Raw genomic sequence first — 20,923 nt, forward strand, 5'->3', positions numbered from 1 at the left:
GGGAGTAGATAAAATCTTCATGAAGGGCAATCTGGCAAAAGCTGATAAAATTCAAGCAAAACCTTTTTGATCCAACCAATTTCACTGAGGGAGTTCATTTCACATATGCCAATGTGTAAAAACTGTGCATACAAAGTTGTAAGAGGGTGCTGAGGACACCAACTGTTTCTAATAGCAAAAATTGCAAAATATTAATCAATCAGATTAGTCAAACTAGAAGACAATAAAAAATGCCAGGCAACCATTAATAAAAGAGTGAAACAACTTGATATTACTGTTCTAGAAGAATCGCACAGCACAAAAACAAAAAATCTGTTCTGAAAATCCTAGTTAGTGCTATTCCCATAGTGTCAAGAGTTTGGTTGCTTTTCAAGTATAGACTCTATTCTGGTATAACTAACTATGCAGATAACTCAAAATTGTATCTAAAGATCTAAAACATGCATCCACATCGCCCAAAGAAATTCTTGGATGACTTCAAAGGTTGGCCATTTTCTTACTGATTTGTAGGAGCTCTTAACAAAATCAGCACTTTGAATACTAAATGCAATTTTTGACCAGTTTCTCATTTGTTTCTTGGCCATATTGTTTCGGATAATGAAACTTGCATTTCGATCAACTACTGAACTTACCACTTTTATGACAAATTACAAATTATTACATTTGACATGAAATGATAGCCTCTAAGCACAGAAAAGAGAAATTCTACATATGAACCTTAAGTATTGCATACTTTAGAAAAAATGAAAAAGATGAGCCTCTCACACACACACACAAACTATCAAATGTGCAAGACAATTCTTAAAGATTGGAAGGGGTCTAGAATTCTAAAATTTCAAAACTGAATTCTCTCTCTCCTATTCCAGAAAAGCCACACTTATGTATTTTTTTAAGTATTCCGAGTTAAAATCCACCTTAAGAACCACATTTTTTTTTTCTTTTTTGAGACAGGATCTCACTAGGTTGCTGAGGGCCTTGCTGAAGGAACTAGATATTTTTTTAAGCAAAATGGAATTCTAAACAAAGGGCCTCAACAAAATGATGTTGACCCAATATTAATAAACTGATGTATAAATAAGTTTTATATTAAAATAAACATTTAAGGTATATATAAATTTCCTATCTGCCACTGAGTTTTTAGATTAACACACTACATTATAGTTAATTTGAATATGTATCATAAGACAGAATGGTTACAGTCAGGCCCTACGGCCCCAATTTAGGATGGTTAGACTTTATAATAACAGGCTTACTGGAATGTAAATTAATGATATAAAAGATAAACTTTGATCCATGTGAACATAGCAGTTTATGAAAAGACATTTTGTTTTTAAAATATTAAAATCTCCTGATTAATAGCCTAACCAAGGTATAGGCATTCAGACAAGGCACATTTATTTTATGTGTATGTGTATACATATCACAACCAATTAAAAAAAAATCAAACCACTTCTTTGGAAATAATATGTCAATGAAGACTCAATGTATTTAACACCATATTTCTGGTGAAAAATAAATATTCTCATCATAATGATTTAAATCATAATTCACACCACTGTTTTCCATAATCAACATAAGGACACCATAGTAACTACTAGTTCAAAGTGACTCAGCATTTCAATAGGACCCATACATTCCTATGGATGTTTTACATAGGCTCAAGTTCAATTTGACATATTCTCAGCAACAATATTACACTGTAGGAGCAACACCAATCACCATAACCACAAAAGCAACATAATACTGATTACAGTAAAAACTACTGTATGTAAATGGTCACAAGAAAGATGTAGTATTTTGAACACCTTGGAATCTCTTGTTTTACTGTTCTAAATACAATAAACTAGACAAAAAGAATATATCAAATATCCTTTGTAATATGTGTGGATTCATTCTTAGCTAATATGTTTAAGACACCAGAACTTAAACCTCTGTTATGGCCAACAGCTAAAATATATTTAGTTATGTTTCAGAGCCAGACACCAAATCAAGCAAAAAAAAAAAAAAAAGAGCATAAGAAATCAATGATAAAAAGTAAAGCGACTAAAATTTTCCCAAAATTCATTTCCAACTCTTCAAACTTTCACAAGTGTTGAAGGAAATGCCTTCACCTTCTCCACAGCACTTACAGAAAGCTGAGATGAATGTATCAATTCTGTTCAATATTTTCTAAGATGTCACACTGTGCAAAGAAAGCCTTCTAAAATTAATCCCTTACAAGTGTATAAGTTTATACACAAAATTTGAATGTAATAAGGAGTAGAAAATCAAGTTAACATCTGATGCATTAACAAAAGCCAAAAAATTTTTACTTCTAGGGTAATAACTTTCTTGTTTCTGTTTAAGAACTGCTTAAAGTGGTAACCAACCACTTTGATTTTTTACTCCAATAACATAATTGCTACACTTGAATGAGAACAATGTTGAACGTCTACCATATAACAGATGTTCAATAAATTAGTTTGTAACTTGTCTTTAAATTACCACACCTGTTTTCACTTCTGACCTCCAGCCTTAGAATATATGGCTTCATTCATTCCACAATGTCAAGTTTGAATTCAATTAACCCTTCTCAATTACAATTCAACTACTGTATTAAAAGGAACTTCATTAAACTGCTTTTATAAGTTCCTTTCTTGTTTTTATTAGCTAATTAATAAGAACCAATAATTTCTCAAGCTGGAAATCTCCACTACCAGCAGCAATGCTGGGTGAAACACTGCTAACTTGAGTATCAGAAAATTATTCTTAAGGGTTACATACAAATTAACATGAATCTCAGAACAACCCCATAAGGTAGTTATAATTTCCATCTTCTGAAAAAGCAGTAAGTACAGGAAGGTTAATTAACAGTCAAAATCATACTGCTAAGTGGCAGAGCTAGGACACAACTTAGGTACTGTGACCCCAGAGGCAGTGTTCTGGGATCTACTTTCAGTTCTCGTATCAAATCATCTATTTTTATATGAGGGTGCCTGTTGAACAACCACTCTGAAATTCTGTAGTAGTCCTTAAACAGAACTGCTTCAGAGTATTGTTTCCTGGGGCACAAAAAGAATCTGACAGGGACATGAAAGAATCTGCTATGGCCATGCCTTACAATGACAGTGCCCACCTTAAAGGTTAATGCACCCTCCAGCTCCTTACTGTAGTAGTGTTTTTATTAAGCTCGTATTTGTTAAAATACTCTGGTATTCTCTTTCATCTTCTTGCCTACAGAGATTCTTTTATTTTATTTAGATTAAAAACAAATTCTACATGTTTATGATCCAAATTGTATGGAAACACATTCTTTGGCTGGTCTGTTCAAAACTTATCTCACTCAAGCTTTCCAAGGGACAGTTTATCACACCCTGAAATCCCAGACTGTTCATCTCTCTAGTCATTCAATTACATTTCAACCAATCTTCTTGTCTTTACCTTTTCTTGCCTTTTTAGCAATTTGCCCTGAAGTTACACACCAGATAAACATCTCAAGGTGGTACACAGTCTTACAGAGCTAACACACATGTTCTCTAAAAGCTGCTCTGGTTCATAAACTTTATCTCAGATGGGGTCCTTGGTGTTGTAAAATTCCAAATTTCAAATGAATCTGACACCCCAAATGGAAAAACTTAGGGAGGGAAAGGCAAATTATATATACTATACCCCATTCTTCACAAAAGAAATTTTAACAAAGTCAGAGAAAATGTCTTTTCATGAATCATCTATCCATTTGTCATGACTATGCTTAAGTCATCCAAATTCTACAACATAGTGACAAAATTTCAAACTCCTGTTATGACTTTAACTTCCTCAGATTAAAAATGAATAAAGGTTCTATTTGTTGTGTGCATGGCAAGTACACACAGATACAGACACAAACCCCATTCCCTGTGTTTATGGTTTAATGAAGCAAGAAAGACCAAAAAGGCTATCTTCAATCATCTATCTATACATGGTACACAAACTAGTCCTTTAGCATCTTAAAATTGATCTGATATGAAAAGGCGGACTTAGACAAATCAGTTGGATATTTAAAGAATATACAGTAGGTGTAGGACTGTCGGACCTTCTCAAGTAAAGGTCATAATTTTTTCCATTCAGAAAACAAAGTTTAAAAAAAAAAAAAAAAAAAAAACACCACTGTTCCATCTGCTTGGAACGCACTCACCCTGCACCCCAATCCCTGTTCTGGCTGGTACTACTTTTGTTTTAGGCCTTGATTTAAATACACACTTCTCTTTTCCAAATTGAATCGAATCCTCAAAGCATACTTCCATGTATTCTATTTTGGACTCTATCTCAATTGGAAATTTTATATTTATACTTGATTTGCTTTATGGGGACAAGAACCAGATTTCTTTTTTGTTACTATACCTAGCACTGCTCAACCTACACAAAGTACTCAATTAAATGACTGAATGACTAAGCATTACATGGTACATAAGTGGATTGCCTTGATATCAAAACACCTCAGTAATTTTGCAGCTTTGGAATAAAACAAAAGGCATATCCCCTAAAATAACAATGAAACTGGCTACCAAATTAACAATCAAATATTGTGTTTCTTCACAGGCACAAATTATCAAGCCACTGCCTTCCCTAAAAATTAATCGGCTCATTGGTAGAGCAATGCCTGGCATGCCCAAGGCTCTGGGGTTCAATCTCCAGCACCACAAAAGAACAAACAAAAAGCTCATCTGCCTCAAAAAAAGTGATGAATTTCTTAAATCATGTACAACTGCAAATGCTGGGGATATAGCTCAGTAGGTAAGGTGCTTCCCTTGCATACACAAGGCACTGGGTTCAATCCCCAGCACCATAAATAAATAAATCCTGTAGAGCTACAGTAGTTGGAACTACAAAATGCTTCTTAAAATCCACTGCAGAAGTGCTAGATGCCATCGATACCTTCTCCGTTCCATGAGAATAAATTAAGATTTTTTACTGACCAGTCACAAACATGGCATGGTATCATTGTGTTTTACTATCTGATCTTCTCTTCTTTAGAGCCATCTCAATTGGGCTGCCCCACCCCCCAAATTTCTAACTAAGACAGCAACAGGAAAATAAATATGTTGCATAAGTTTAAGAAGTAAAGGATGGGAACAAGCAAATACCTAACAGAACACAAAAACCATTTAGCAACTTGTCCACTGGGACTGAGTAGCTACTAACGACTTCAAAACCAGAGCATGCACTAACTTATATGAGATCTGATCCTCTGAAAACAGCACAATATTAGACTCATCATCTATCCATATGTATCTCAAACCATGAAGAAACTACCTTGGACTCTGTGTACAATTAAAAAATACACCAATGTGGCTATTCTCAAAAAAACTCTTAAATTCTGAGTCCTTCAAGCAAAATCTTCAGAGAATATTTTGATGAATGCATTCTTCCTACCCGATTAACTATATAACTGATTTCAGTCAGTTACAACTTTAGATGTTTATAACATGTTGGTTCTTAATGGGTTGATATGTGACTATGAAATACACCAAGGGAATCATAAACCACTGTTCTTAATGAAGTATTCTTATCAGTCAAAACTGCCATTAGTCCTCTTCATATTAAGTAAGAATTACACTGGAAATTTTAACGTTTCCTTTTAAAGCAATTTAAAATAATATATACCCTTTTACTAATATAATGTCACTTAAAAACAACACTGGTTACTCCCTACCTTAAGGAGGAACATTAATAAATTTACCCTGTCTGGAATAAATTTTCTTGAAGAGGTTTAGTTATAGATAACCTTTGGGAACTGCTCCACAAGAAAACATCACAATGTTAAACATACATTTTACTTATGTATATTTATATTGTCACTCCCTACTAAAAACTTAAAATCTTGCACAAGCCGTACTCCTTACTAGACAGACACACAAACACATACACACCTCTAATACTGGTAACTTTCTCACATTTGATTTCTAAATTCCAATCTTAACTGTAACTTGCCCAAATATGATACAGCGAATCAAATGTCAGAAAGGTATGCCTACTAAAGACAAGTAAAATTTTACTCTATTTTCTTCAAGTCCTAGACATTATCTGTACTTTATAGTAGTATCAAATGAGCTATGATTTCACATAATTATTGTCAATTACAATGTAATTACAAACAACCAATAAATAATGTGATCACTAAAATTTATTTAGTTAATATGGATACAGATAGATCCATCAACAAAGACTCATGTCATTGACCACGTAACATTTTGTTCCAACATGCCTTTTTTTAAAACTTTGGGAAATTGCATTGTGACACAGGTTATTTGTTATGTTTACAGTACTGGGGATTGAACTCAGGGCCTTGTACATGCTAGACAAGTACTCTACTCCTGAGCTAGATCCCCTAGCCCTGTGAGAAATAGCATTCAAATGACACAGAAGTTAGTATGAAAACTTCCTCCAGAATTTATCCAGACCTTAAGCACTATTTCATGGATGTACTCCACAGTACAGGCCAATACCATGACCATGACAGCCTTGAACTTGCAATCTCAGCCTCCAGAGTAGCTGGGATTACAGGCATTTGCCACTGTGCCCATCAAGAAATAAGCTTTTTAAATAACTTAAATGTCATACAAATGCAGATAAACAAAAGCAATAAGGGAAAAAAAAAGAGATTTTTAAAGAAATGACTATCCGGAAATATATACCACTTGTGCAGAATGCAACTATATAAAATGAAGAAAACATTTTTGTCAAGTTAAAACATTCAAAAAGACCAGTATGACCACATGTACCACAGCTATAAAGAGGAACCAACACACACCTTCAGGTGCCCCGAGTACATTACATAACAAGATTTGGCCTTTTAGTTCATTATGTATGCATATCAAGATCTGCAAAATTAACATTAAAAGTCCCTTGCCCACAATTAAATCATATCCCATCTTACTCACACATCATTCTTTCTAACAGTAGCTGTCCTTCTACAAAGATAAATCCATTTTTTTTTCTTTTTGGCAAGGCTGGGGATTGAACTTGGGCCCTCATGCAAGCACTCTACCATTGCTACATCCCCAGACCACTAAGATATATCTTACTTTTCTATCATATTTAAATGGTATTTCAGAGCATGTCTACTAAAACGACACATTTTATAGTAACATTTTCACTTAAGATACAACCTCAAGCAACTAAAACCTGATCTGCCAACTTCAATTTCTACTCTAAAGCAACATATATTATAACCAAGAAAAAGAATCCACATTAAAATGTCACCTGGCAAGTCAAAGGTGGCCCACTTCGAACTATTCAAATTTTAAATTTTTATAACTTGAGCGTCCACTTGCAAAATTCTTAAAAAGTGGCAGAAAAGCTACAATTAGAAAAAGCATCCATTTTTAAGATACAGTACTTACTTAAGGATGGTTTTTGCGCTACTGCAGTCTTCAAATCGAATGGAATAACCAACTTCCTGGCCCAACATCACATCCATCTCATCAGCAACTCTCTGAGCCACACTCATTGCAGCCACTCTCCTGGGTTGGGTACAGGCAACTCCTCTCTTGGGTCCCGGTAATGATCGCATATACTCCACACACCACTGTGGAATCTATCAAATAATTTCACATTTAAATTAATTCTATTCTGCTGCATACCAACTATGTTTAATATAAGGCACTTTTATCTCATTCCAATAATTTAAAATAAAATTAGGCAAGTGACAGAGAATTACTTATAACAAAAACTTAACATATCATATTATAACTCCTTAAACATATATAATTTAGATAGAAAAATATCCAAAAAGAGGTCATGTGTAACAAGGATGTGATGTGATTACATTCTGTGCACTGGGTCCACATAAGCTTTGCTTGGTATGCTCCCAGTGTTTAAGTAGTCCCATCATTAACTATCTGTCTACCCAATGAAAAAAAAAATCCTACTTGAAACAAATTCTACTTAATAACAAAAATGTTAGTTTCCAATAAGTACAGCATCAAAATTCATACAATGAGTTACAATATGCAGATACAAGTAGAAAATATTCCCTTGTTGCACAAGTATCTTTTATTTCAATTCAAATTCTGTAAGCCAGCAGAAGCCAAATCCTAGCACTTACTAGTACTCCAATCCATCTTTCAGGAATGTTATGCACAGTGGCAACACTTTAGGTACCATCTTTAAAGTAATTACCAGTCTCAAATTCAATATGGCCTACAGTGATAGCACTTTGCTGAGTAAAGTCAATCAAGGGGAAAGGGGAAAGAGAAAACCTCAACCACAAGATGGTTGTCAGGATGATAGCATATTTCCTTCCTAATTATCCACACACTCATAGATTCTCTCATTTTATGGTTCTTCTCAAGTGCCTTAACTGAAAAAGAACCATGGGAAAAAAGCAAATGACCATAGCATAAAACTGGAATCTACTGCTACAAGGACATGATTTGTCTTCACCAAAGCTTCCAAAAACCTATCAGGTGCTAATGCTATAGAAAAAACAAGGGGTTTTTGGGGACACTATGTATACAATGACATCTGATAAATAGTATTGATTATTGCATTATTATTATATTTTAGTTAGGTTACTTTTTAATTTGGAAATAACTTGTAACTGGAGAAACAAATGAAAGATGATTATGTTGCTTCTCTGAGAACATAATAATATTTTTACATGGTTTTAAATGAACAAAATACTTCACTAAAATAGGAGAGTCTTCCTGGTATTGCAAACCAACAGACCCACGTTAAGTGGTCTTCTTATGAGGTTTTAATTATCTACCCTCATTTTACCAATCCTCAAAAGTACTGACTTACAGATTAAAAATACTTAAAATTAATTCGTAATTCTTAAGGCAAGATTATTCACATTTTTAAAAATTTCACTCCAGTGAAATTGATAATTTAAAAATATATAGTTTTGGTTAATTTAGCAGTTCTCTTTTAGAACCCCTTATACTGTTAAAATAAATGAGGATACCAAACAATTAATACATTTATTATATTTGGAAGTTAAAACTGAAAAGTAGCTAAATTGTTTACTAATTACTAGTAACAACCTATCTTCTATTTTTAAAATGTGTATTTTTCAAATAAAATAATACTTGGCTAGTAGAGCACATTTTATTATTTTTACGTATCTCTCACGTCTAGCTTATTGGAAGAAACCTCAATTCTGTCTCTACATTCAGTATGTTGCAATATTTTGTTTTGTATGAAAAATACTAAGAAATTCTTGGACCCTGGAAAGGGTTTCAGAGATTTTTAAGGGTTCCCAAAACAGCTTATGATAAGGCATCTACTCAAACTTTCTAAGGAAATATAATTTGGAAGGGATGCATATCCTGAAAGATGTGGGCGACTGGTCTGCTCACAGTAGGCATCTGCTCTGCTCTTCCTTCCTCCACTTGAGGCTATTTTCCCAAAACCTAATCCTTGTTCCTTGGGGCTTTCCAGTTTTATATACTGTCCTGAGTAGCCTTTTCTATTCTCTTAAATTCCAACATTGCCTGCAACAGAACGAAGTCAATCCTAACTCTAGCTTCTACCCCCTAACCTGGTAGTCACATCTCCTTCTGAATAATTAATATTTTATTGTTATCTCAAATTCATCAAGTTCAAAGCAAAACCATTTCTCACCTTCCTTCAAGTTCTTTTAATTCTTCCCATGTCCCCTATTCAGTGACAGTAAAAAACAGACTCCATTCTTTGTTCCTCATTCCCACTAACCTTGCACACAAAGTCAATACTTTTGTTAGGATCTCCTATATGGTCTTTCATGACTGAACATTTTAATGAAAATTTGTGTCACTCCTTTCCAATTAAAAACTCTGATGGCTTCCTTACCTATGGCGAGAGGTAGTAAGGCTCAACCTAGGGCTCCAGTCTCACCTACCCCACCAGCCCTTCACACACCCTGCACACTAGTCAAAGTGTGCAGTGTTCCCTTCTCTAAACTTGTACCCTCACTCATGTTTTTCCTCTGACTGAACTAGCTTCAATTTCTCAAATATAGGAATAGTATGTGCACACCAAGCACAATGCAAAATGTCTTTTCTATGGCTCTTTAAAAAGTTAAAGTCATTATTTCAAATTAGGTTTGATTTCATTTTCTGATAGGCAGGGATAACCAAAACAACGGCTAAGTACTCTTTATTAGGTTTGTGTCCAAGTTTGGTAACAGTATACTAAAAAGCATTTGGATGAAATTTACTGATTAAACTTTCTAGTTTCCCTTTCACATCCCCAAAATTCCCTGCAGTCTTCAATATTCACATAAAGTAACCCCTGAAAGCATATGTAATCCAAATCATCACAAACCTCTTATGCCTTGAATCGATTAAATTATCCGCATTAACTACTAATAAAAACTCCTCTGAACCACATCAGACCACAGAACAGCAGTATGAAATAAATATAACTGGTTATTGAAAAGGGACAAAATTGTTAATGCTGAACTTACCTAAATCCAGAAACTATTTAACCCAGAGCAGCCCACTAAACCAGAGTTCTCTCATTAATCTAAGCCGCATTCTGGTCCTCCATAAAATGTGATTACTTTCCCTGCAGAGTCGTATATAAACTTAAAATGATACAATACATGTAAAGTACACAATGCCTGATTAATTAACAGGTGTGTTAATATTCTACAAACCAGTAAAACAGTTGATATAATTATTTAAAATACTCTGACAATGCTCCATTTTGTCCTATTGTATTAGATGTGAAACATCTATAAAAATATATAGTATGTAGCATTTAATTAGTATAGTGATATAATTAATTAGTATTACATTATTCCCAATGTATCTGAATGCACATTGAAATATTTGCAAATTTGAAAACATGGGACTTAATGAAATAGATTAGCATAATTAAGAGTTATAGACTTGCACGTTTCTAAAACTTTTAAAAATTTTGTTTAATTAAAAAAAAAAAGGCTACAGTTTCTTTTCCTAACATCAGCACTAAGTTTTCCTTCAGTTGAAAATAGTACTCACTAAAGTTCAGTCTTCAATAAAAGCTTTTCTATTTCGGTTGCTGTAGTAGCTTTCGAAAAGCCTCCATGAAATACTCAAATTGACTTGCAGTCCATATAACTTAAAAGAAGATAGTTAACCTCACTCAGGGGAAAACACACACACACACACACAATTAAAAATTACCCCAGGTTCATTTTTTTCACCTATTAGATCTGTAAAAACTCCAATCCAGTGATACTCCCAAACATGCTCTCACACTTGCTTATGGAAAGGTAAACTGACAGGTTACTTATGAAGGGAAGGCAATTTGGCTACATGTATTTTAACTGCAAATGATATCCTGGCCCAAGTTTCCATTTCTACAAACATACCTGCCCATGTGAAGCCTACATATCTATTAACAGAAGCCCAGTAAATAATGACTCATCCATGTTTGAAAAATATCCTAGATGTCTTATTACAAACATACCAACAACAGTATTTAGGTCTGGCATGAGGTAGGGATGACTACATATGCCTTCTACTTTGTGAAAGAATAGGTAATATTCAGTTCCAAACAACTATAATAAAAATAAAAAAGAAAAAGTAACTCACCTGTGTTGTCTTACCAGACCCAGTCTCGCCAACCAGCACAAATGACTGATGTCTAACCAGGATATCTGTAAACCTATCCTTGTATTCCCAAACAGGGAGCTGAAGTCGTTTCTTTAGAATATCATAGTATCGAGGTGTATGGGGTAAATTGGTGAATGGATTAATGCACTGTGGAAGTGATGTGTGTCCTGCATGTCCAGTGTGTGTTGAATGAGCAGAATGTGTTGAATGTGTTGAATGAGCCGAGTGGGTTGAATGAGCTGAATGGGAAGCTTTCAAAGGTGGTAATCCAGCACTGATAAGCATAGCATTGGTTGAAGCTCGCAATTCCTTCTCCTTTTCCTTTTCCCTCTCCCGCTCTCGATCTCCTCTATCACGTTCTCGGTCCCGATCTTTAGACCGATCTTCACGATCCCGGTCTCGATCTCGTTCTTTCCTAAGAACGAAAATTTTAGAATTCAGATTCTAAATTTTAAGCATAATGTTCGAGGCAACATTACAGTCATAAGAGCACAAATGTTCACTAAACTAATGAAAAAATTAATGTAAAATTTCAATGAATTACATAACTATTAGAAATAACAATCAAGAATTTCCCACACTCCACCATAAACTTTTTCCTTCCTTGATTGATGCCTCAAATTATCTTACTACAAACTTCAACATCCTAAGAAATAAATCTGTAAAAAAAAAAAAATCCTATTTCCACAACAGAAGTCAGAGACTGCAGCTGGAATGGGGAAGACAGACATAAATTGGGCAAGATAGCCCCACAATCTTTCCTAGATTCTCCTTCAAGCTGCACTTTGCTTTATGTTCTAATGCTAAATGAAAGGAACACAGTACAATGTTACACACAGTATCACAAGTAATACAAATATGAATTAGAAGATTATCTGCAAGTTTGCTTTCTTAATTATACTTTCCAGTACTTCCTCAATTTTATTCAGTAAGTGTATACTGCTTTACAAGAAAAATGAAAATTTTAAAACACTTGTATTCTTTTGCTTTCAGTGTCTACTCTTGCATTTAGCCTTTGGGGATAGTAAAACACTGGAAGTACAAGGTAAATCCGCATATACTGGCCAACCATAAATGAAATATAGCCGAATTAAAACTAGCTTCATCATTTTACTGCTGTTTTAAAAATGCTAAAATTATGCAGGCAGCCTCTTTATTAAACTTAGGCCAGTTTTAAGTAGTCAATTATGATATCTACTTCTAGTTACTAGATTGTCCCAATACAATGATAACCTTAATTAATCTAGGTGAGGAAACCTGACAAGCAGCAAGACAAAAAGGGCTGTATCTGGTGGCCTCTGAGGGCCTGGTGACAGAAATAAAATAATCTTTGCTTGCTCATTTTACTAATCCACTTTATTTCAGACAAACTCCTATAGCAAAGAAGGAGTTTGTAGCAAAGAAACTTGCCACAAGGTGTTGGAACCCAGATTAAAAATAATGAGGACCAACAGGAAGCTAAATGTGTCATTGCTCCTTATTCACAATACACAAATGAGTACAAGTTTCCTGTGCTGTAAGTATCAGTAGCAGAGAAAGAGCAGTCATTCTCCATAATGGTACATCAATGGGGCAATAGTAAATTCTTGACAGACCACAGCTAAAATACTAAACCCAGCACTGAGTCAGAATGGTCCATTTACAGAAATGGTAAGCTGACCAATCAAATCGGATCTTTTCCTTCTTAAAATATGCCATTCTATTCCATTAAAAAAAAAAAAAAGACTTAAGAGGGAAAATCCTTGTTTTAAACAGGTGATTTTTTTCCTTCTTCCATTTCAATGTCCACATGCTACAGAATTATAGGGCATACAAGCTAGAAAGTTTTACTCAAAACCAAAAGAAAATCTGAAAAATGACTAACCATAAAATGAAGTCTCACAATTCAAAATTTTAGAGTCCTGACCTATCTTTGAAATATGCTATCAACTATCTACTTTCTTTCTCTCCTTCTACCTTATCATAGTGCTCAACAAATTTAATAAGCATTCATATTAGCCCAAAATGGGTATGGGGAATACTTTACAATTGGGCAAGCAGAAATATGCTCACCAAGTGAGAAGCACTATAGTCACAAATAATTCAGAGTAGCCATCTGAAAGATAATGGTACACAAAACTAGAGTGAACCCTTTAAGAACATCTGGTCTAAATGAAAAGGATTGTTTCTAATACTCATACCGTCATGGGGGAGAAAAGAAGGACCGAGAAAAGAAAATGTTTAATAAATTCCTCTTGTACTTCTCACATAATATCAGATATTTAAGATATGGACCAAAAATTCAATGGTTACAAAACTGGGGGGAAGAGGGATTATGGAAGAAGTAAACTATGTATTACATACTCTTGTAGTCCTGTGCCAACAAAGAATGGTTTTCAGAGATCAACTTCATCCATAGCTTCATCCATAGCTTCATTAAAAAAAAAAAAAAAAAAAACCTCTACAACACAGGAAGCAAATATCAAATACATTCTGAAGACACAAAGATTAGGAGCTGACCAAGAAATGCAGGCAATAATAGTATAGAAAGAAAAGGGATATAACCATAGGTAAGGCATAAGCCTCAATTTATTAATTTGCATAGTGAAAAGTATTAGTAAGATTAAAGTAAGAAAGTAACAGAGAAGACTCTATAGGGTCATGGAAAAAAGGAAACAGGCAGATGTAGAAAACAATTCAATCACCTAGAAATACTGCCTTATGGTTCAAGCTATCTATCTTCAATAGGATAGGGAGGATAAAAATTAAGTCTGTTAAGTGGGAACTTAAACCCTCTGCTTCATAAATATGTATAGGCTTGTACTTATGCATATTTTCTTTTTTAAATATGTATTTTTGTCAAGCACAAAAATTGTATGATTCTATACAATTTTTCAGCTCAATTCTGGCTCAGCACTTAAGGTAGCTATATAACAGTATTTCTTTTCTCATCTCAAAACACAGCTATTAATGCCTTGTGAGGTATTGAAAAGATTAAATGAATTAACACAAGAAAGTGTTGTCTAACTCTGAAAATGCCCAGTAAATGTTGGTTATTATTATTTTTTTTTTTTTTTAAAGTTAGAATTACCATGTTAAAGCCAGGCATGGAGGGACATGTCTGTAATCCCAGCGACTCAGGAGACTAAGCCAGTTCACAAGTTCAAAGCCAGCCTCAGCAACTTAGCAAAACCCTAACTCAAAATAAAAAATAAAAAGGGCTGGGGAAGTGTCCCAGTGGTTAAGCAGCCCTGGGTTCAATCCCTGGTATGGTGGGGGTGGGGTGGGGATTTAAAATTCACAAGGGATAATAGATATTAAAATGCTGCAAATGAAGATGTAAGCTGGTCATCAAAATCAGGATATTTTGAACACACACTGCTTTTCTGGCAATCTTATTTCCACAAGCTTCCAATCCCATGAGTGTCCAAATATGTATACATAAGGATGTTCATGATACTTTTAATCTATAAAATGACAACTGGGAAACCACCTAAACAGCAAGGAACAGGATACTGGGTAAGTTATGATATACCTTTACACGTGGAGTACTACACAGCCAATGAAAAGGATAGTTAGTGACATCTGAGCAAAACTAAGAACACAATAGAGATTCTACTGATATTCGTGTTATACTTCATAGTCATGAGTAAAAATGCCAAGACTGTCCAAAATTGTTCATCACAAAATGTTTTTCGTAGATTTCCAGGAATTTGCCTTTTCTGTTTTGTTTCTGCAACTTTCTTCACCTATCAAATAGGACTGTCATAAAAATGTGTTTATACATGTAAAAAGTCTGGGAAGTGTCACATGTACATTATGTGCTCTATTTGTATTATATCAATGCATATAATAATAAACAACCAATGTATTGATCAGGAAATATCGAAAAGCCAACATCTAGTGTGTTTTTCACACTTCATAGAGGTTTGTTTTGTTGTTAGTAACATTATATTGAAGACTCTATAGGGTCATGGAAAAAAGGAAAGAGGCAGAATACGTAAGAGACCTATAACTTCTCCACCTGCTCCCAAACAAAAAAATGCCAGGAGTAAATAAACCCTTATATAGTATAAGAGCAAGAACATGGATGAAATCTCCCACTAAATAAATTACCCTCCCTTCTTAGTACTAGAGAAATGGGACAATCATGTTTAACAAAAGAGTTCACAAAAGTGATATGCCTGTGCTCTCAAACAAATATGCCTCCTAACTATCAGCACTAAAACACGACCACAACAACAACAAAAAAACACTACAGGTTTGTTGGTCATTCAACAAGTTACTTAAAATATCAAATGGGGGAAATTTGATATTTCACACCTTGAGCCATAATGAACTTCAGAAGTCCACTGCTAAAGAAAACTAGCCCTGTGAGAAATAGCACTCAAATGACACAGAAGTTAGTTCGAAAACTTCCTCCAGAATTTATCCAGGCCTTAAGCACTATTTCATGGATGAACTCCACAATACAGGCAAATCTCAAATATTATGGGGAATCAGAGACCCAAAAAATCCACTTAGGATATCTGTTTTGGAGCATTCACCTAAGTGTATCATGAGACTATTAATCCCAAGGAAAGCCATTTTAAATGGTGCATATACACAATAAACCTGATGAGTCAATTCTCCAGTATACTTTGATCCAACCTGACCTCTTACTGGAGATATTAGCTGCATCTTAGCCAACGACAAGCAATTTTATTTTTACTTGAAAGGAAATCAAGAACCAAGTGTTCCCTGCTTTACCAACCTATTATAAATGTCACTAAAACAAGCTGTAATGATTCTAAGTACAGTATCAGACTGTGTGTCAGAGAGTGGAAATTCAAAAAGCAGCATTCCAGATCCCACTATAAAACTGTTAACTTGCACAATCCATTTAACTCCACCCCGTCTGCTTTCTCATTTCTTGAGTCTCCATTTCTCATTTCTTGAATGGAGTTGATTATACTCTTTTGAAAGTTGTTTCCAACTCTAAGGGTCTGTGACAGAATTTAAACGTGCTCATGTTTTTTGAGGGAGCAGTCTAAGATGCTGTGTTATGTTATTGTATGATTACTATACCTAACATCACAATTTCTAAAAAACCTACAAAAATAAAAACACAGGATAAATATTTCTGTATTCAACAATTAAATATATGTAAGGTATCAAAAAGTACATCCCATTCTGGTTTATACTCCACCTTGACAGTAAAGATTACTTGGAAAACTGATGAAATTATGCAAGGTATTTGGACATTCGAACTTTTGTTTGAGGTTTTTGTCTAATTACCCAGAGAATTCTGCTCTTCAAGAGTGAAAACACACACTGACTGGACCAGAAAATGACTGTGATACAATTACTCAAGTTAACTGCTAAATTCCTCGGCACCTTTAGGGAAAGGCTAAGAAAAAGGAATCCGGAACACTACGAATCTTGTATTTCTCAACTTCCACATGGCAATATTTTGCCATGAGCATGAAAACCACTTCTCGAATAAGGTCTCCGTATTTCAAAAGCTCCTTCAAATAAAAACTTAGGGGGGAAAAGTATGCCTGCCAACTCCTAGCCCTAGCACCGTCTTCACCAAAGCAGGAAATAAAGGAGATGGCGGGAGAGTGGGCGGCCGACGGAAGTTTGCCTGCCGTTCTAGTGTTTGAATGGACGGAGGGACGCACTCTCCCGCCACGCTGCGCCCCTGGGCGCCGGAACCCGGCCCCCGGCCCACTAGGCAGCCTCCCGGTGCCTTCCTCCCGCAGGCCTCCGCTCCCCCTGCCCCCGGACTCGGCGCTCAACTCCCGCCACCCCCGCCGCAGCCCACACGAGAACCCACGCGCTCCCCGCCCTCGCGGCCCCGCACAGTCCCCTTCCCAGGCCCTCGGCCCGGAACCCGGTGCCCTTGGGCGCGAACGCTCGCCGCGCCCTCCCCCACCCTCGCCAGGCCTCAGTCGGGAACCGAGGCCACGAGGTCCGCGCTCCGCTCCTGCTCCGCTCCGTCCAAAGTGGCTCTGGCAGGCTGGGCCTGGCGGAGGCGGCGCCCTGGTGGCCGCCACAGGCCTCTCCACCTCCCGACCGGGCCCCGCCAACATCCCCGGCGCCCTTGCCGGGCCGAACCGGCGCCGCTCCACCCGGACCGCCGCTGAACGGAGCCCCAAAGAAAACAAAGGCTCGGGCTCCGCGACCTGCTCGGCCACGCCAGTCGTGGCCCGCTCCCCGCCCGGACCCCAACAAAGCTCGAGCCGCTGCCTCGCGCCCCCGGCCTGGCTTACCCATCGGTCCCCGCACGCTTCTTGCCGGAGGGGTAATCCTCCCCCAGGTCCAACCGGTGCCGCTTGGACATCTTCGCACTCTTCGAGCGAGCGGTTAAGAAGGAAGAAAGGAGAAAAAAGCTGGCGGCTGTATCGGCACAGTGGAGGACAGCGACTTAACTCTTGGGGACCCCCACCCCTCCCGCTACAACAGCCCACACCGTGCGGCCGGAACCAGGAGCTAAAATGGCGGCGACGACGAGGGCTGGGCCTGCGCGCGCGCTTCCGCAGCGTGCGTGCTGAGCGTGCGTGCGTGCTGCGCGCGCACGCTACCCAGAGGCGGGAACTGCGGTCCCGCCAGCCACGGGATTGGTCATAACACGCTCCTCTCCTCCCGCCCTGTTCCTCCTCCCCGAGCTTTGAGCCAGTCGGAGCCGCTGCTAGGGCGGGGATGCGCCTGGTGGCCTTGACACTGCATTTCAACCTCTCATTTGGGAAGTTGAAAAAGTACAGTCCTAGTTAGGAAGGCTTACCCATCTGTATCACCTAGATTTAGGAAAATCTGAGATCCAAGGAGGCTGAGAAACTGATGACGATCATACAGCCAATAAGTGGCAAAGGCAAAATTGGAACACAACTATTTAATAACTCCAGAACTTGCAGGCTTGCGCCAGACATTAATTGCAATGAGAAAACTGAGGTGAAAAGAGCGTTAAGACTTGCCATAATTCACTTTGTCTTGTTTTAACCTAGTACAGACATGTATGCAAGCTGCAGAAAGATGTTTTTACTAGAAAATTATCTATAGGGTCACTATTCGCTTTATTTTACTCTTTTTTTTCCTGTGTGTCTTTTATGCACTTTCACACCGTTAGCCCTACCTCCGTCCTCATTCTGTACAGCAACCCTGCAAGGTATTTCATAGACAAGGACGTTAACGCTAAGGAAGATCAATAAATCACACAGCCATTATGGCTGCCCCTAAAGAGAGCAAATTGGTGGGGCAGGATGACCCTTAAGACATGGGGGAAGAATCTGTCTGCTTTGCTCATTGCATTCACTCTCAAAGAAGAGAAAAAGGTCTATGGACTAACCCAAGCAGGGTTAACCCTTATAATTTTTTTTTTAACTTTTAATTTTTTGCTGTGCCAGGGATCAAAACTAGGGCTTTGTGCATGCTGGGTGAACACTGTTATCAATTGAGCTGCATCCCCAGCCACAGTCTCTGTCTTTCACAGGAGCCTGTTTGATTGCTCCCCTGAAGACTGTTACTCTGGTTCTCAGCAGATTCTCAGAACTGAACTAGCTAAGATAAATACAACTGAAACTGATAAGAGGACTTTTATTTTTACACCAAATCCACCTACCAAAATTGGCACAAAGAAAAGTGAATATCCTTTTTTTTTTTTAACTTATAAAATATTCAGTACAGCTTTCCACCCTACATCTACATTGACTACATGTATTGTCTTTTGTCAGAGATCATGATGAATAATTACTGGATTGTAATCCTGAAAAAGTTACCAGCTGATTTTCTGCCCTGTTTTTACCAATGAGAGGAACCTGCAATCTCCTTGGTAATACCATGTTCACATAGCCAATTAGTGTCAAAAACAGAATCAATATCCAGATTTCATACTAACTAGTCTAGTCCCAGGTTCCAGGTTCTGTTTGGGAGCTGCTATAAAGTGCTCTAAAAGTGTGGAGAAACAGAAGAATAACGAAGAATTCTACATGCAGATATTCCCCAACATAAGAGAATCAACCTCTCAATAATGTACAAGGAGACTTGGTAAAAGGGGGACAGAAATCAAGAATGAGATTTTTCCCTTGGACATTGGGCCTGTCTAAAGAAAACTATCTTAACCAATTGTGTTGTGACCTGAATGATTGAAGAAAGGATAGTGGCCTTTCTGAAATCCAGAATTTAAAAGCTACAGAGGTCCAGAGTCTACCAGGATATTCACACTCCTTGGGAGAAGGGGCGGAGTCCCAGGACTAAATAAACCATACTGGATTTTAGGTATAATTATCCTTAGAGTAGAGAAGAGCCTCCCACCATGCTCTGCCCCAGCTTGCTGGAAAATTTCCAGAGTATATTCTATTTCCTGTACTCCTGCTATCTACTAGACAACCCTCTGATCTATTATTTGAACTTAGTCACCTGATAGAAATGTTCTGTGCTGCTTATGAGCTCCAGGTTTCAAGCCAGAGGTGTCTCCTAACCTAAATTAATGAACCAGACACCCTTCCTTGCATATTTGATCCTCTTTTCATAGTTAGGTACTGTGAGTTTTATTCACTTACAAGTGAGGAAACTGATGCACAGATAGGCTAAGTATTGCAACCAAACAGACAGCTCTGGGATTCAGCCCAGTAGTATGTGTGATTAACTGCTGTGCTGAGCTGCTGCCTGCTAAGTAGATATTCTCATTCTACATTTTTCTCCTAAGGTATGGTTATTGAAGATGAATTCTCCCAGTCTGATATCGTCAATGTGAATTGACAGTATTGTCCAAGTGGATAATTAATATTGAGAGTTCTCAGTAGATGAGTCAATATTTGGGGGATTAGAACCCAGTCTGACTTCAGAACCCACACATTTAACCACTACACTGAATTGCCATTGCCCGTCCCTTAATTTCTTCACTTATTTGTTGATGCAACAAATACTTTTTAAGCTCCAATGTTTAGGCACTTAACACTGAGTTAAGTGCTGAGAAAAAAGAACAATATAGCCACAGTTCCTGCCTTCATGAAACTTGTTGGAGGGAGAGAGAGATAGACAGTAATTAGCTAGTCTCTTTGTTGGTAGAGCTATGGCCATCTATAGAGGACAGGCACCATGAGCAAGTATAGCAGGTGGCCTTGATTTAGACTGAGAATGAGGGAAGGCTTTTTGAGAAAAGAGACATTGAAGGAGGGTGGGGAGGGAGGGAGGGAGGGAGGAAGGAAGGAAGGAAGGAAGGAAGGAAGGAAGGAAAGAAATTGCTAGGCCAAGAGGGAAACAACATTCCAAGCAGAGGCCTGAAATTTCAAAAAGTCATGTGCAACCCATGGAGAGAATGCCCTGTGTGTCATGAGTTGAGGAAAATGTGGTCCTCCAGATGCAAGGAAGAGCTATGTCCTGCAGAGCCCAGGGAGCCCTGCTGAAGATGTAAGACACGA

General features: G+C 37.3%; 1 protein-coding gene across 1 annotated transcript in view; it reads right to left on the reverse strand.

The window, feature by feature from the left end:
- Dhx15 (DEAH-box helicase 15) overlaps window positions 1–18,001 on the reverse strand; it is a 47,883-nt gene extending 29,882 nt beyond the window's left edge. Inside the window, exons 1-3 of the mRNA XM_076863868.2 lie at window positions 17,777–18,001; window positions 11,523–11,958; window positions 7,362–7,555 (exon numbers count right to left, since the gene is read on the reverse strand). Of these exons, the coding sequence (XP_076719983.1) occupies window positions 7,362–7,555; window positions 11,523–11,958; window positions 17,777–17,847 (701 nt within the window). The 5' untranslated portion in view covers window positions 17,848–18,001. The remainder of the gene's footprint in view (window positions 1–7,361; window positions 7,556–11,522; window positions 11,959–17,776) is intronic.
- Between the last annotated feature and the right edge of the window lie 2,922 nt (window positions 18,002–20,923).

Source organism: Callospermophilus lateralis, chromosome 8, assembly GCF_048772815.1.
Source record: "Callospermophilus lateralis isolate mCalLat2 chromosome 8, mCalLat2.hap1, whole genome shotgun sequence".
NCBI classification, from domain to species: domain Eukaryota; kingdom Metazoa; phylum Chordata; class Mammalia; order Rodentia; family Sciuridae; genus Callospermophilus; species Callospermophilus lateralis.